The 18,258-nt window shown below is 47.1% G+C and overlaps 1 protein-coding gene across 2 annotated transcripts in view; it reads right to left on the minus strand.

Moving 5' to 3' along the window:
• Positions 1-9,691: 9,691 nt before the first annotated feature.
• Positions 9,692-18,258, minus strand: part of LOC120066434 (ATP-dependent Clp protease ATP-binding subunit clpX-like, mitochondrial) — a 43,036-nt gene continuing 34,469 nt past the window's right edge. For both annotated transcript variants that reach the window (XM_039017796.1, XM_039017797.1), the window contains 5 exons: positions 17,314-17,478; positions 15,626-15,925; positions 12,584-12,676; positions 12,243-12,349; positions 9,692-10,462 (listed from right to left, as the gene is read on the minus strand). In XM_039017796.1, the coding sequence (XP_038873724.1) occupies positions 10,366-10,462; positions 12,243-12,349; positions 12,584-12,676; positions 15,626-15,925; positions 17,314-17,478 (762 nt within the window). In that variant the 3' untranslated portion in view covers positions 9,692-10,365. The remainder of the gene's footprint in view (positions 10,463-12,242; positions 12,350-12,583; positions 12,677-15,625; positions 15,926-17,313; positions 17,479-18,258) is intronic.

Here is an 18,258-nt window from a genome sequence, read left to right on the forward strand (position 1 = left end):
TGCTACAGTATCATTGTGAATGCAAGTGGAAAAAGTCAAGGGGCAATCTGGTGAAAATAAATGTTTACTCACAAATTAATCCAGCACAAATCCAGCTTTTCTCTTTAAATACATCATAAACCTATATTCTAATGGGTGTTAAAACCATGGCTTGTGTTCATAAATGGACTGAAACACGGGACTGCCTGCACTTTAAAAACTGTTTAAAAACGTTCTGTGCCCTGCTGAACATGACCCATTAAAAATGTTACTATGTTGCTACACATTTATCTCTATAACTACTAAGCAGTATAACAGACCCTACTAGTTCATATTTAGGAGTGTCATGAGTTCCTCCAGGGCCCTATGGCATGTCATGAGTTCCTCCAGGGCCCTGTGGCGTGTCATGAGTTCCTCCAGGGCCCTGTGGCGTGTCATGAGTTCCTCCAGGGACCTGTGGTGTGTCATGAGTTCCTCCAGGGCCCTGTGGCGTGTCATGAGTTCCTCCAGGGCCATCTCCCTGTGGTGTGTCATGAGTTCCTCCAGGGCCCTGTGGCGTGTCATGAGTTCCTCCAGGGCCCTGTGGCGTGTCATGAGTTCCTCCAAGGCCCTGTGGCGTGTCATGAGTTCCTCCAGGGCCCTGTGGCGTGTCATGAGTTCCTCCAGGGACCTGTGGTGTGTCATGAGTTCCTTCAGGGCCCTGTGGTGTGTCATGAGTTCCTTCAGGGCCCTGTGGCGTGTCATGAGTTCCTCCAGGGCCCTCTCCCTGTGGTGTGTCATGAGTTCCTCCAGGGCCCTGTGGCGTGTCATGAGTTCCTCCAGGGCCCTGTGGCGTGTCATGAGTTCCTCCAGGGCCCTGTGGCGTGTCATTAGTTCCTCCAGGGCCCTGTGGTGTGTCATGAGTTCCTTCAGGGCTCTGTGGCGTGTCATGAGTTCCTCCAGGGCCCTCTCCCTGTGGTGTGTCATGAGTTCCTCCAGGGCCCTGTGGCGTGTCATGAGTTCCTCCAGAGCCCTCTCCCTGTGGCGTGTCATGAGTTCCTCCAGGGCCCTCTCCCTGTGGCGTGTCATGAGTTCCTCCAGGGCCCTGTGGCGTGTCATGAGTTCCTCCAGGGCCCTGTGGCGTGTCATGAGTTCCTCCAGGGCCCTCTCCCTGTGGTGTGTCATGAGTTCCTCCAGGGCCCTGTGGCGTGGCATGAGTTCCTCTAGGGCCCTGTGGCGTGGCATGAGTTCCCTCAGGGCCCTGTGGCGTGGCATGAGTTCCTCCAGGGCCCTGTGGCGTGGCATGAGTTCATCCAGGGCCCTGTGGCGTGTCATGAGTTCCTCCAGGGCCCTGTGGCGTGTCATGAGTTCCTCCAGGGCCCTGTGGCGTGTCATGAGTTCCTCCAGGGCCCTGTGGCGTGTCATGAGTTCCTCCAGGGCCCTGTGGCGTGTCATGAGTTCCTCCAGGGCCCTCTCCCTGTGGTGTGTCATGAGTTCCTCCAGGGCCCTGTGGCGTGTCATGAGTTCCTCCAGGGCCCTCTCCCTGTGGTGTGTCATGAGTTCCTCCAGGGCCCTGTGGCGTGTCATGAGTTCCTCCAGGGCCCTGTGGCGTGTCATGAGTTCCTCCAGGGCCCTGTGGCGTGTCATGAGTTCCTCCAGGGCCTCTCCCTGTGGCGTGTCATGAGTTCCTCCAGGGCCCTGTGGCGTGTCATGAGTTCCTCCAGGGCCCTCTCCCTGTGGCGTGTCATGAGTTCCTCCAGGGCCCTCTCCCTGTGGCGTGTCATGAGTTCCTCCAGGGCCCTGTGGCGTGTCATGAGTTCCTCCAGGGCCCTGTGGCGTGTCATGAGTTCCTCCAGGGCCCTGTGGCGTGTCATGAGTTCCTCCAGGGCCCTCTCCCTGTGGTGTGTCATGAGTTCCTCCAGGGCCCTGTGGCGTGGCATGAGTTCCTCTAGGGCCCTGTGGCGTGGCATGAGTTCCTCCAGGGCCCTGTGGCGTGCCATGAGTTCCTCCAGGGCCCTGTGGCGTGGCATGAGTTCATCCAGGGCCCTGTGGCGTGTCATGAGTTCCTCCAGGGCCCTGTGGCATGTCATGAGTTCCTCCAGGGCCCTGTGGCGTGTCATGAGTTCCTCCAGGGCCCTGTGGCGTGTCATGAGTTCCTCCAGGGCCCTGTGGCGTGTCATGAGTTCCTCCAGGGCCCTCTCCCTGTGGTGTGTCATGAGTTCCTCCAGGGCCCTGTGGCGTGTCATGAGTTCCTCCAGGGCCCTGTGGCGTGTCATGAGTTCCTCCAGGGCCTCTCCCTGTGGCGTGTCATGAGTTCCTCCAGGGCCCTCTCCCTGTGGTGTGTCATGAGTTCCTCCAGGGCCCTGTGGCATGTCATGAGTTCCTCCAGGGCCCTGTGGCGTGTCATGAGTTCCTCCAGAGCCCTGTGGCGTGTCATGAGTTCCTCCAGGGCCCTCTCCCTGTGGCGTGTCATGAGTTCCTCCAGGGCCCTGTGGCGTGTCATGAGTTCCTCCAGGGCCCTGTGGCGTGTCATGAGTTCCTCCAGGGCCCTGTGGCGTGTCATGAGTTCCTCCAGGGCCCTCTCCCTGTGGTGTGTCATGAGTTCCTCCAGGGCCCTGTGGCGTGGCATGAGTTCCTCTAGGGCCCTGTGGCGTGGCATGAGTTCCTCCAGGGCCCTGTGGCGTGGCATGAGTTCCTCCAGGGCCCTGTGGCGTGGCATGAGTTCATCCAGGGCCCTGTGGCGTGTCATGAGTTCCTCCAGGGCCCTGTGGCGTGTCATGAGTTCCTCCAGGGCCCTGTGGCGTGTCATGAGTTCCTCCAGGGCCCTGTGGCGTGTCATGAGTTCCTCCAGGGCCCTCTCCCTGTGGTGTGTCATGAGTTCCTCCAGGGCCCTGTGGCGTGTCATGAGTTCCTCCAGGGCCCTGTGGCGTGTCATGAGTTCCTCCAGGGCCTCTCCCTGTGGCGTGTCATGAGTTCCTCCAGGGCCCTCTCCCTGTGGTGTGTCATGAGTTCCTCCAGGGCCCTGTGGCGTGTCATGAGTTCCTCCAGGGCCCTCTCCCTGTGGCGTGTCATGAGTTCCTCCAGGGCCCTCTCCCTGTGGCGTGTCATGAGTTCCTCCAGGGCCCTGTGGCGTGTCATGAGTTCCTCCAGGGCCCTGTGGCGTGTCATGAGTTCCTCCAGGGCCCTCTCCCTGTGGTGTGTCATGAGTTCCTCCAGGGCCCTGTGGCGTGTCATGAGTTCCTCCAGGGCCCTGTGGCGTGTCATGAGTTCCTCCAGGGCCTCTCCCTGTGGCGTGTCATGAGTTCCTCCAGGGCCCTGTGGCGTGTCATGAGTTCCTCCAGGGCCCTCTCCCTGTGGTGTGTCATGAGTTCCTCCAGGGCCCTGTGGCGTGTCATGAGTTCCTCCAGGGCCCTCTCCCTGTGGTGTGTCATGAGTTCCTCCAGGGCCCTGTGGCGTGGCATGAGTTCCTCTAGGGCCCTGTGGCGTGGCATGAGTTCCTCCAGGGCCCTGTGGCGTGGCATGAGTTCCTCCAGGGCCCTGTGGCGTGGCATGAGTTCATCCAGGGCCCTGTGGCGTGTCATGAGTTCCTCCAGGGCCCTGTGGCATGTCATGAGTTCCTCCAGGGCCCTGTGGCGTGTCATGAGTTCCTCCAGGGCCTTGTGGCGTGTCATGAGTTCCTCCAGGGCCCTGTGGCGTGTCATGAGTTCCTCCAGGGCCCTCTCCCTGTGGTGTGTCATGAGTTCCTCCAGGGCCCTGTGGCGTGTCATGAGTTCCTCCAGGGCCCTGTGGCGTGTCATGAGTTCCTCCAGGGCCTCTCCCTGTGGCGTGTCATGAGTTCCTCCAGGGCCCTCTCCCTGTGGTGTGTCATGAGTTCCTCCAGGGCCCTGTGGCATGTCATGAGTTCCTCCAGGGCCCTGTGGCGTGTCATGAGTTCCTCCAGAGCCCTGTGGCGTGTCATGAGTTCCTCTAGGGCCCTCTCCCTGTGGCGTGTCATGAGTTCCTCCAGGGCCCTGTGGCGTGTCATGAGTTCCTCCAGGGCCCTCTCCCTGTGGTGTGTCATGAGTTCCTCCAGGGCCCTGTGGCGTGGCATGAGTTCCTCTAGGGCCCTGTGGCGTGGCATGAGTTCCTCCAGGGCCCTGTGGCGTGGCATGAGTTCCTCCAGGGCCCTGTGGCGTGGCATGAGTTCATCCAGGGCCCTGTGGCGTGTCATGAGTTCCTCCAGGGCCCTGTGGCGTGTCATGAGTTCCTCCAGGGCCCTGTGGCGTGTCATGAGTTCCTCCAGGGCCCTGTGGCGTGTCATGAGTTCCTCCAGGGCCCTGTGGCGTGTCATGAGTTCCTCCAGGGCCCTGTGGCGTGTCATGAGTTCCTCCAGGGCCTCTCCCTGTGGCGTGTCATGAGTTCCTCCAGGGCCCTCTCCCTGTGGTGTGTCATGAGTTCCTCCAGGGCCCTGTGTCATTTCATGAGTTCCTCCAGGGCCCTGTGGCGTGTCATGAGTTCCTCCAAAGCCCTGTGGCGTGTCATGAGTTCCTCCAGGGCCCTCTCCCTGTGGCGTGTCATGAGTTCCTCCAGGGCCCTGTAGCGTGTCATGAGTTCCTCCAGGGCCCTCTCCCTGTGGTGTGTCATGAGTTCCTCCAGGGCCCTGTGGCGTGTCATGAGTTCCTCCAGGGCCCTGTGGCCTGTCATCAGTTCCTCCAGGGCCCTGTGGCGTGTCATGAGTTCCTCCAGGGCCCTGTGGCGTGTCATGAGTTCCTCCAGGGCCCTGTGGCGTGTCATGAGTTCCTCCAGGGCCCTGTGGCGTGTCATGAGTTCCTCCAGGGCCCTCTCCCTGTAGTTCTCGCGGACCTGTGTGTGTATATATATATAGACTCACTGACTTGAGAGACGGGACCAGGAAGGTCACACTACCTATATTATTATAACTCTAGCAGCTAATACAGACACGTCTCAACATCAACTGTTCAGAGGAGACTGCGTGAATCAGGCCTTCATGGTCAAATTGCTGCAAAGAAACCACTACTAAAGGACACCAATAAGAAGAGACTTGCTTGGGCCAAGAAACACGAGCAATGGTCATTAGACTGGTGGAAATCTGTCCTTTAGTCTGATGAGTACAAATGTGAGATTTTTGGTTCCAACCGCCGTGTCTTTGTGAGACGCAGAGTAGGTGAATGGATGATCTCTGCATGTGTGGTTCCCACTGTGAAGCATGGAGGAGGTGCTGTGATGTGCTTTGCTGGTGACACTGTCTGTGATTTATTTAGAATTCAAGGCACACTTAACCAGCATGGCTAACACAGCGTTCTGCAGTGATACGCCATCCCATCTGGTTTGTGCTTAGTGGGACTATAATTTGTTTTTCAACAGGACAATGACCCAACACACCTCCCAGTCTGTGTAAGGGCTATTTGACCAAGAAGATGAGTGATGGAGTGCTGCATCAGATGACCTGGCCTCCACAATCACCTGACCTCAACCCAATTGAGATGGTTTGGGATGAGTTGGACCACAGAGTGAAGGAAAAGCAGGCAACATGTGCTCAGCATATGTGCGAACTCCTTCACAACTGTTGGAAAAGCATTCCTCATGAAGCTGGTTGAGAGAATGCCAAAAGTGTGCAAAGCTGTCGTCAAGGCAAAGGGTGGCTACTTTGAAGAATCTCAAAAAATATATATATTTTGATTTGTTTAACACTTTTATTTTTACTACATGATTTCATATGTGTTATTTCATTGATTTGATGTCTTCACTAGTATTCTACAATGTAGAAAATAGCGCAAATAAAGAAAAAGCCTTGAATGAGTAGGTGTGTCCAAACTTTTGACTGGTAATATATATACACTGCTCAAAAAAATAAAGGGAACACTTAAACAACACAATGTAACTCCAAGTCAATCACACTTCTGTGAAATCAAACTGTCCACTTAGGAAGCAACACTGATTGACAATAAATTTCACATGCTGTTGTGCAAATGGAATAGACAAAAGGTGGAAATTATAGGCAATTAGCAAGACACCCCCAATAAAGGAATGGTTCTGCAGGTGGTGACCACAGACCACTTCTCAGTTCCTATGCTTCCTGGCTGATGTTTTGGTCACTTTTGAATGCTGGCGGTGCTTTCACTCTAGTGGTAGCATGAGACGGAGTCTACAACCCACACAAGTGGCTCAGGTAGTGCAGTTCATCCAGGATGGCACATCAATGCGAGCTGTGGCAAAAAGGTTTGCTGTGTCTGTCAGCGTAGTGTCCAGAGCATGGAGGCGCTACCAGGAGACAGGCCAGTACATCAGGAGACGTGGAGGAGGCCGTAGGAGGGCAACAACCCAGCAGCAGGACCGCTACCTCTGCCTTTGTGCAAGGAGGTGCACTGCCAGAGCCCTGCAAAATGACCTCCAGCAGGCCAATAGAAAATTTGTGGGCAGAATTGAAAAAGCGTATGCGAGCAAGAAGGCCTATAAACCTAACCCAGTTACACCAGCTCTGTCAGGAGGAATGGGCCAAAATTCACCCAACTTATTGTGGGAAGCTTGTGGAAGGCTACCCGAAACATTTGACCCAAGTTAAACAATTTAAAGGCAATGCTACCAAATACTAATTGAGTGTATGTAAACTTCTGACCCACTGGGAATGTGATAAAGGAAATAAAAGCTGAAATAAATCATTCTCTCTATTATTATTCTGACATTTCACATTCATAAAATAAAGTGGTGATCCTAACTGAACTAAGACAGGGAATTTTTTACTAGGATTAAATGTCAGGAATTGTGAAAAATGGATTTTAAATGTATTTGGCTAAGGTTCATGTAAACTTCCGACTTCAACTGTACATACAGATGATCCAGTTATATATTAATGTGCTCCTTCTCCGGTTCAGGCTGTTGAAGAGCTCCAGACTGCTTTTCAGTCACTGCAGGCCTTCCTTTATGGTCTCAAACTGGTCTTGAATGTACAAAAAAACTAAATTCATGACCTTTAATAACAGAGTTAGAACTCAGAGAACATTAGCATTGTCACATCTGGTGGCTTATCCATTGAAAAAGTGTCATCCTACCAATACCTAGGTATTTGGTTGGATGACAAGTTGTCCTTTAAAGTTCATGTGGATAATCTTGTGACAAAGCTTAAATTGAAATTGGGTTTTTATTTTCGTAATAAGGCTTGCTTCCCGCTTATGGCTAGAAAGAAGCTTGTTCAGGCCACTTTTCTCTCTGTAATTGATTTATGGTGACTTGTTGTATATGCATGCAGCCTCCTCTGTCTTACAGAGACTGGACTATGTTTATCATGCAGCTTCCTCTGTCTTACAGAGTCTGGACTCGGTTAATCATGCATCGTTGCGCATTATTACAAATGCCAAGTCACTCAGCCACCTTTGCACCTTGTACCAAATAGTGGGTTGGACCTCACTTTATATGAGCAGAAAGATACATTTACAAAGGCCTTTTGGGTAAACTCCCTCTTTACCTCTGTCGTCTGGTCTCCTTCACCACCAGCAGGTAAACTCCCTCTTTACCTCTGTAGTCTGGTCTCCTTCACCATCAGCAGTTACCATACCCGGTCTGCTAGGAGGTTGCTATGTTACCATACCCGGTCTGCTAGGAGGTTGCTATGTTACCATACCCGGGCTGCTAGGTAGTTGCTATGTTACCATACCCGGGCTGCTAGGTGGTTGCTACTTAAAGTCCCCAGGACATTCACAGTATTAGGCAAGACTGCCTTCTCTTCTTGTGCACCAGAGGCATGGAATAATCTACAAACCATGCTTCATCTAGATATGTTAGTGCCACTAAATGAATTTTAAATATTGATGGGAGACTCTGTTAAAGAGGACTGTAAATGCTTTTTTTAGGCTGGATCGTGTTGTTTTATGTTTTAATTCTGTAATGTATTGATTGTTGCTGCCTTCTTGGACAGGTCTCCATTGAAAAAGAGACTCTGGGTCTCAATGGGCTTTTCCTGGTTAAATAAAGGTTAAATAAAAATGGTTGTCATTGAGCTGCATGGCCAGTTCTGCTCTCTGACGTGGAGGTACCATGGTAGTCATGGCGCCCCTCAGTGGTGTCACATGGCATGGTAGTCATGGCGCCCCTCAGTGGTGTCACATGGCATGGTAGTCATGGCGCCCCTCAGTGGTGTCACATGGCATGGTAGTCATGGCGCCCCTCAGTGGTCACATGACATGGTAGTCATGGCGCCCCTCAGTGGTGTCACATGACATTGCAAGTGGAGTTTGAACAAAATAGCAGAGAAGCTTTTAAACAATCTACATTGACAGTAAGAGAGACATACATTTTATTTATGATATTTAAAACAATCACAACTGGGGTGTTTTACATGTTATCATTTAGCTTTGAGAAGAGCATTGACTGGGGGGGGGGGGACTGAAAGCAAACACAAACAAGGTAGAAACCTGATGAATGTTAATCTAATATCATTACTATTAGTGCACATACAGCACTACGAGGACGTTGAACAGCATTGCTCAGTGTGAACAGAAGTAGTAAAGACTTCATTGTTTTTAGTAACGTGACATACTGAAGCATAACTACAAAGGTGAGGTGGGGGGGGGTTTGTAAAGCCCGACCCAGAGCAAAGGAAAAACCATATTCGGAGAACTTTGCCCGTATTCACAAGTCTCAGAGAAAGACGGCTGATCTAGGATCAGTGTAGCCTTTTAGATCGTATTGAATACTATTATATGGACAAGTGGGACCTGGATCAACAACACAAACCCATTTGTTTTGAATTCCGGCCCTTTTGCCTTACTTGAAATTGATCCAACGGTAATCCTGTGAGGTTAGAGAGAGTAGACATGCAAAATAACCATTCTTGGCTGTTTTTTTTTTTATGTCACTACTACCATCAAACATTCAGCATCTGAAATGGCACCCTATTCCCTATATAGTACACTACTTTTGACCAGACGCCCTATAGAACCCTATTCCCTATATAGTACACTACCTTTGACCAGAGCCCTATAGAACCCTATTCCCTATCTAGTGCACTACCTTTGACCAGAGCCCTATAGAACCCTATTCCCTATCTAGTGCACTACCTTTGACCAGAGCCCTATAGAACCCTATTCCCTATCTAGTACACTACCTTTGACCAGAGCCCTATAGAACCCTATTCCCTATATAGTGCACTACTTTTGACCAGAGGCCCTAGAAGAATAGGGTACCATTTTGGACCGTAACAGCCCGTACTGTTCAGTGTGCCGGTGTAGCGTGTAGTACACTGATATGCGTTTTCCTAATCACTTTACAGGCGTGTTCCTGTAATACAAGATCATGAACATTAACTAAGCAGCCCTGATGTTTAATGTTTAAACATCGACAGCACAGTTATGTTCATTATGAACACACCCGTTAGTTCCATGGTGGATACGAGGAGATATGGAGTTAAATTAGTGCCAGAATGTTTTTTTGTTGTTGCAGTAATTTAAACGCCATAGAAAAACAATCATGATGTGCTCATCATGGAATATTGTGCTCCGGTGACCAGACCTGGGTTCAAATACTACCGGACTTGATTAAGCTTTCCTGACACAATGTAATCAATAAAATAAGTTCAACAATGTGAGCCCCCCCCCCCCCCCCCCCATGAATGGCTGATCCCATTCACGTTATATGTTTCCCTGGCTGATCCCATTCATATTATATTTGTTTCCCTGGCTGTTCCCATTCACGTTATATGTTTGCCTGGCTGATCCCATTCACGTTATATGTTTGCCTGGCTGATCCCACTCACGTTATATGTTTCCCTGGCTGTTCCCATTCACGTTATATGTTTCCCTGGCTGTTCCCATTCACGTTATATGTGTTTCCCTGGCTGATCCCATTCACGTTATATGTGTTTCCCTGGCTGTTCCCATTCACGTTATATGTGTTTCCCTGGCTGATCCCATTCACGTTATATGTGTTTCCCTGGCTGATCCCATTCACGTTATATGTGTTTCCCTGGCTGATCCCATTCACGTTATATGTGTTTCCCTGGCTGATCCCATTCGTGTTATATGTGTTTCCTTTGCCACTTCAACCTGCCATCATCCCAACACAACAGGAAAGAACACAATCACCTACTTAAAATCATTTAGAATAGAAATTGCATTCTCTTAAGATAAAAGGCAATCCCCAAAGATGGAAAATATATATACACTATATAAAAAAAAAAGAGTCCACGTTGTTAGTGACCCTTCAATTCATAACTAAACAACTACCACTTGATTCACAGGACCAACAGGTATTTACAGATCTCACATCCTAGTTGTTCCTTATGAAAACACTTTGAGAGAGAGAGAGGTCAAAAAAGGTTCTAGAAGGTGTTCTAATGATTCTAGATTACACTGTGTGTAAATTCTGTAGCAGTTCTTGAAAATGAGTTTCAGTAAAAGGTCAAGGTGGATCAGATCAGTTGTTAGCTGCTGCTGCGTCCACCTGTCTGGGCCAGTTCTCCTCTTCAATACCAGAGTCATAGTCCTCCTCTGCTGCCTCCTTCACTGGAGCCCTGGTAATATTAAAAGTTACATTTTAAAGCATTTAGCAAACACTCTTTGGGTTAGGTATGCGCACACAGACAGAGACAGAGTATTAGTGGTTGTGGAGCCAAGGTACGGTCTGTGGAGATGTTGGGAATATGACTGAAACCTGACCCTGAAGTTCCCATGTACTCAGTGTTCTGTTCTTAACATAAAGTACCAGTCAAAAGTTGACACGCCTACTCATTCAAGGGTTTTTCTGAATTTTTAAAACTATTTTCTACATTGTCGAATAATAGTGAAGACATCAAAACTATGAAATAACACATATGGAATCATGTAGTAACCCAAAAAAGTGTTATAAAATCTATTTTGATTTGTTTATTTGAGATTCTTCAAAGTAAGCACACTTTCCATTGATGACACCTTTGCACACTCCTGGTATTCTCTCAACCAGCTTCATGAGGTAGTCACCTGGAATGCATGTCAATTAACAGGTGTGCCTTTTTAAAAGTACATTTGTGGAATTTCTTTCCTTCTTAATGCATTTAAGCCAATCAGTTGTGTTGTGACAAGGTAGGGGTGGTATACAGAAGATAGCCCTATTTGGTAAAAGACCAAGTCCATATCATGGCAAGAACTGCTCAAATAAGCAAAGAGAAACGACAGTCCATCATTACTTTAAGACATGAAGGTCAATTCGGAAAATGTCAAGAACTTTGAACGTTTCTTCAAGTGCAGTCACAAAAACCATGAAGTGCTATGATGAAACTAACGCTCATGAGGACCGCCACAGGGAAGGAAGACCCAGAGTTACCAGCCTCAGAAATTGCAACCTAAATAAACGCTTCACAGAGTTCAAGTAACAGACACATCACAACATCAACTGTAAAGAGGAGACTGAGTGAATCAGGCCTACATGGTCAAATTACTATTAAGAAACCACTACTAAAGGACACCAATAAGAAGAAGAGACTTTCTTGGGCCAAGAAACACGAGCAATGGACATTAAACCGGTGGAAATGTGTCCTTTGGTCTTATGAGTCCAAATTTGAGATTTTTGGTTCCAACTGCAGTGTCTCTGTGAGAAGCAGAATGTGGTTCCCACTGTGAAGCATGGAGGAAGTGCTGTGATGATGTGCTTTGCTGGCGACACTGTCAGTGATTTATTTATAATTCAAGGCACACTTAACCAGCATGGCTACCACAGCATTCTGCAGCGATACACCATCCCATCTGGTTTGTGCTTAGTGGGACTATAATTTGTTTTTCAACAGGACAGTGACCCAAAACACACCTCCAGGCTGTGTAAGGGCTATTTGACCAAGAAGGAGAGTGATGCATCAGATGACCTGGTCTCCAAAATAACCCGACCTCAACCCAATATATTTTCATTTGTTTCACACTTTTTTGGTTACAACATGATTCCATATGTGTTATTTCATAGTTTTGACGTCTTCACTATTATTCTACAATGTAAAAATAAATAAAGAAAAAAATAAAACCTTGAATGAGGTGGATTCATCTTCAAATAATATTTTTGCAGGAATCTCCTTGCGAATGATTTTGCCGAAGATTGTATCATCGGATCATCGGATCATCGGATGTCCACACATTTGACTTGTACTGTACCTCTGGCATGATGAAACCAACAGACTGCTATGGTTGTTATTCATCTATTAAAATGTAACTTTTACTTAACTAGGAAAGTCATTTAATCCTGGCCTGGCAAGAGATAAATACAGCAATAAACAAAAGACACTACGAAGCCAATAAGTGACAATAAGAACCAAACAGGTGCTGACTAACCTGACGTATTGTGGGTCTGATTTTCCCTGGACGACGTCCTTGGTTAACTCCACAGACATGATGTCTGAACAGGGAACCTCGAACATTGGCTCCAGAAGAAGCTTCTCCTGTATTAAAAAAAGAAGAAGAAAAAAGACATTTCACACAGTAGTGTCAGAAAACTGAAACAAGACATGGTATAGGAATTAATTAATTTCCCCTTCATTACACGGTCACAGAAGTCACTAGAAATATCACTTAGATTTACCATCAGCAACTGAATCCATTGTTTGTATATTGTTACTGCTGATAAAGACTCAAATACCCAACTTCTAGGAATTGAGCACATTGTATTGACTGACCATGATGGACCTCAGGCCTCGGGCTCCTGTCTTCCTGTCCAGAGCCAGCTTGGCGATGGCCCTCAGAGCATCTGGGGTTACATTCAGTTCACACTGGAACAAATCAGAGAGAGAGAGGAACACAGGAGGTTACAACAGGAACCGAGACACAGAGGCAGAGCGATATGTGATATGCACATCCAAAGACGTGGGCTAGACTAAACATGACAAACACATCCTTGATAATGACAATATTATGTCTAGTTTGTGTCTGCTAAGTAGCCAGCAGTCCTGTGAGCAGCTGAGAGAGAAGAGAGAAAAAAGAGAGAGAGAAAGAAGAGAGAAAAGAGAGTGAAAAAAGAAAGAGAAAGAGAGAATTCTACTCCATTAAAAAGCTAATTCAAATTGAAATACCTATTAAAATTTGGCTAAAACTAATTGAATATGTCATTGAACCAATTGCACTTTATGGCAGCGAGGTGTGGGGTCCACTTGCAAAACAAGATTTTATCAAATGGGACAAACACCCCATTGAAACCCTGCATGCAGAGTTCTGTAAGATTCTCCTACATGTCCAGAGGAAAACTACAAACAATGCATGCAGGGCAGAATTAGGCCAATATCCACTAATAATAAAAACTAGAAAAGAAGAGCAATTAAGTTTGGGAAAACACCTAAAATACAGTTACCCCTTCTCATATCATCACCAAGCCCTGCAATACCAAGAGCTGAAAAAAGAAGAGAGTCCCCTCATCCAACTGGTCCTGAGTTCACAAACCTGTTCTACTAACACACTGAAGCCTCAGGACCAGAACATCCAATCAATCAAAATAAACCAAATTACAACACAGTCAAAACAAAACCACATCGCTTATTGGGAAACACAAGCACAAACACAAAGCAGAATGCAGTGCTATCTGGCCCTAAATCGACAGTACACCGTGGCTAAATATTTGACCATGGTTACTGATCAAAACCTTAGAAAAACCTTGACAAAGTACAGGCTCAGTGAGCACAGCCTTGCCATTGAGAAGGGTAGACACAGGAAAACCTGGCTCCCTGTAGAGGAAAGGCTGTGTAACCACTGCACAACAGCAGAACCTGAGACGGAGCTGCATTTCCTGACAAAATGTCAAAAATATAAAACAATTAGAGAGTGCAATTTCCCCAAATTTGAAACCCTTATTCAAGGTTTCAAAGACCTCTCTGATGACAGTAGGCTACCCGTCCTGTTGGGGGAGGACGCAGAGAGCTGTGGGTTGGCAGCGCACTACATTGCTGCCTGCCATAAGATGAGGGACATTGGTGACAGACCAATCAACCTGCACATGTCCTCTACTGTATGTTTATTGTTATTGTTGAATGTATGGTTATTTTGACCCTTGGTTGTTGTTGTTATATATATTGTAAATATCCCAAATAAGCTTTGGCAATATGTACATTGTTACGTCATGCCAATAAAGCAAATTGAATTGAGAAAAAGAGACAGAGAGAGAGCTTGTAGATTCTCAGCAGTGTCATGACGTTGGCAGTGGGGGTAGGTTTATGACAGTCATAAATACCTCTTTCCCCCTTTTTCTCTCTCCCTACTATAACTGATGTGACATAAGGAAACCCATGGGTTAACATAGAGATTCTGGGTAACATCAGAAGTTGGGGGAAATTAACTATATTCTGGTAACCCGACCAACTGAACATATGCGGTGGTACTTAAGGTATATTATGTCAGTTCGGTTGCCCTCTGACACATTCTCATCAATGATAGAATGACATAAACTCTACTGTGGAAAGTCTAAACGTCAGAGGTATCAGATTCACATGGAATTTAATTCAAATGTTTGAATATGACATTATTTGTGAAGAGGTGAAATGTAATTTTAGCTTCCAAATGAGAGATCTGTGCTTTCATAAGTTTTCCTCTGCTCACAGTGGTCCGCCCCTGTGAAGAGGCATGGGTTAATAGACTTTTCAGACACACCCCTCTCCCTCCACTATAAAAGCCATTTTCCAAGAATATAACTTTCTGTTCCGGGTACGCGAGGATGACGATCCAGTGTCAGAATGGTTCAGATAATCACTATAGATGAAGCCAACATCAGCATGGACTTTGATTGTGAATGGTATGAACTTTGAACTCGTATTCACTACAGAAGTGATATCTCCTAGCCTTTGAGTTAGCAACAGCTAAACGCAGGTTCGGAAGGACAGTCCAAGTATCCCGTCTAACGTTACTCCAACGTATCCCACAACCAGAGACATTCTTCAAAGGACAGAGGACTCGGGTTGGCGACACGGTCCATCTACCACCAACCTACTGAAGCGCAGCTCAGAGTAAATATGTATTGCATTTTCCTCTTCAAATGGGCGGTAATTTAGAATGCATAAGATACTGTATTTACGATAGTACAGCTCGCCTATGTTCAAGTCTCCCGCTCTTTCACTAGGACTCAGCCCCTTTCCTTTGTGTAACAAGCTGTCATACCTATTCCGCCCGCTAGGGACGTTTTTCTGTATGACGTAATTTGTGATCAAGTTATGATTTAATGGTGTATGTGTGTTTCTGTGTGATTAGTTAGGTATTTAGTAAATAAATAATTAAACCCAATTTTGTATTGCTGATTCAACTTGTTAGCCAGGATTCTTGCAGATAATCAAGGACTTACAACTTTCAGATGAGACTGAATAAAATGACGATTAATGTGACTGCTATTTAGTAAAATATTACTAAATCTTTAAGAGTTTATTCGAAAGACACCAGCTCTATAAATATTCTTTCGTGGTGTCCCTCTCTGGTTAATTCATATTTACATGATTAGTTCAATCAGGTAATATTAATTACAGAGAAATTATTTTATAGAATAGCATGTCATAGCAATTAATCTGGCATAGTCAAAGACACGACAGCAGTATAAATGTTCTTCCAGTCCTGAGAAAGGACTTTCCTTCCTCACCTTGTCCATGCTGAAAAGAGCCTGGTACTGGGACTACTACTACTTTAAAATACTTTTAAAGCAATCCCCACAACTTTACTTCATGTAAAGTTACCATCTAGTTACTACTAACCTTGTCCATGCTGAACAGGGCCTGGTACTGGGGTATGACAGCGTTGCGTGGTTCTGTCAGGATACGGACCAGAGTCTTTTCATCCAGACTGTGCAGAGGCACCACCACAGGCAGACGCCCCACAAACTCCGGAATCATCCCAAACTCAATGAGGTCCCGGGCCTCCACGAGCTTCAGCAGCCGGTCCTTCTCCTCCATCTCTGCCACCATGTCCGTCTGTTCACTGCTGTTAGCTTGGTCGGCTGCCGCCGCCGCCCGGCGACCCTTACCCATGTTGGATGGTGTGCCAAAGCCTAGGTACTAGAAGAAAAACATAGAGCGAGGTAACAACAGGTACTACATAGGCGGAGGGGGACCAGGGAGGAGAGGGTTAAGGAAAACGCAAGTGGTCTAAAGCACCGAAGAAATGAGACGTCATCTGGAGAGGCCTAGACATTCATGTTCCATTGATGAAAATACTACATTAAAGCGGAAGTTGAAACAATAACATATTTGTTTACATCCTCTGTTAGTGAGCATTTCTCCTTTGCCATGATAATCCATCCACCTGACAGGTTTGGCATATCAACAAGTTGATTAAACAGGAATGATCATTACACAGGTGCACCTTGTGCTGGGGACAATAAAAGGCTACTTTAAAATGTGAAGTTGTGTCACAACAACACAATGCCACAGATGTCTCAAGTTGAGGGAGCGTGCAACTGGCATGCTGACTGCAGGAATGTCCACCAGAGCTGTTGCTAGAGAATTTTTTTGTTAATTTCTCTACCATAAGCCACCTCCATCATCATTTTATAGAATTTGTCAGTACGTCCAACCGGCCTCACAACTGCAGACCACGTGTTACCACGCCAACCCAGGACCTCAACATCCGGCTTCTTCACCTGCAGGATCGTCTGAGACCAGCCACCCGGACAGCTGATGAAGCTGTGGGTTTGCACAATCAAAGAATTTCTGCACTAACTGTCAGAAACCGTCTCAGGGAAGCTCATCTGCATGCTCGTCGTCCTCACCAGGGTCTTGACCTGACTGGTAAACCGTTGAAATTGTTGCATGTTGGGTTTATATTTTTGTTCAGAGTAGGTTCTGATGGGATACGACTGTTGAACTCATGAGGTATTTATTTAGTTATATTTTTCAAGAATCAATGGGTACATATTATTAAAATGGATGTAGGCCTCCCGGGTGGAGGGTTTGGCCGGTAGGGATATCCTTGTCTCATCGCACACCAGCGACTCCTGTGGCGGGCCGGGCGCAGTGCACGCTGACACAGTCGCCAGGTGTACGGTGTTTCCTCCGACACATTGGTGCGGCTGGCTTCCGGGTTGGATGCGCGCTGTGTTAAGAAGCAGTGCGGCTTGGTTGGGTTGTGTTTCGGAGGACGCATGGCTCTCGACCTTCGTCTCTCCTGAGCCCGTACGGGAGTTGTAGCGATGAGACAAGACAGTAACGACTAACAATTGGATACCACGAAATTGGGGAGAAAAAGGGGGTAAAAAAATGTTTGATGTAGGAACTGCATTTAAAATTGACAAATGAGTAAACTAAGATTGCTCAGACTAGAGATACTCAACTGACCGAGTCTCTTTATAAAACCAGTGAACAGAATAAATAGTCAAAGAACTGCAGCCGTTTTACAGTTGTGGGTCGATACAAAAAGGGGGAAATTATATATTTTTCTTGCTAACCTTTTCATTCTTTCGTCTGCTGACGATTCTGTCGAGTCCGTTGAAGGCTCCTGACGCTACAAACAGGATGTTGGTGGTGTCCACCTGCACCGTCTCTCCTCTCAACTTCCTGGAGTTCTTCTCTGGAACGTTCACGATCGTGCCCTCCAGGAGTTTCAGCAGACCCTACATTCAAAAACACACGACGTCAATCACTAATACATCCCATACCATTAGGTAAACGCTCTCCAAGAGGGTTGCCCAACTGGCCCCCAAAGTTCACAGAGAAAAAAAATTTAAAATATATTTAATGTACAAATTTCATTGTTGGATATGAAAGACTGTAAAAACCCAGGAAATTAGCTACAAGTGTCATCTGTTCAAGCATTTCCACACGTAATAGAAAAACATGATTGTTTACAAAATGTAATCAAGGTTTGAAATGATTATGTTTTAGTCAAACATCTCTCTTTGGGCTTCTTTCAGTCAATTTACATTCTACAAATGATTTGTAATTATGTTCTGGCCCCCCCCCCCCCGACCATCTGCTCAACAAAAACCGTCCCGCGGCTGAATCTAGTCGGCGATTCCCTGCTCTACAAGCACACATCAAGGATCCTGAGGTTCAAAACAAACACCACCCAGCAATAATATTCAATTGCAATAGTCATTATTACTCTTGCGTGTAAAAATAGCTACTGTAGCCATGATCCCCACAAGGGTGATGGGCTACTGTAGCCATGATCCCCACAAGGGTGGTGGGCTACTGTAGCCATGATCCCCACAAGGGTGGTGGGCCTAAGTAAGTCAGGTATGTAATGTTTGCGATGTGCTGTACATCAGATATGTGAATAGCCATCCGTATACTGGCATGCTGCATGACACAAAGACTTTTCTAATGGATACAAATGAAGTCATCATTAGAGGCATCTAGGTGGACAGGCGCACCACTGTCGCTGTAGAATA

This window comes from Salvelinus namaycush, chromosome 21, assembly GCF_016432855.1.
Source record: "Salvelinus namaycush isolate Seneca chromosome 21, SaNama_1.0, whole genome shotgun sequence".
Classification (NCBI taxonomy): domain Eukaryota; kingdom Metazoa; phylum Chordata; class Actinopteri; order Salmoniformes; family Salmonidae; genus Salvelinus; species Salvelinus namaycush.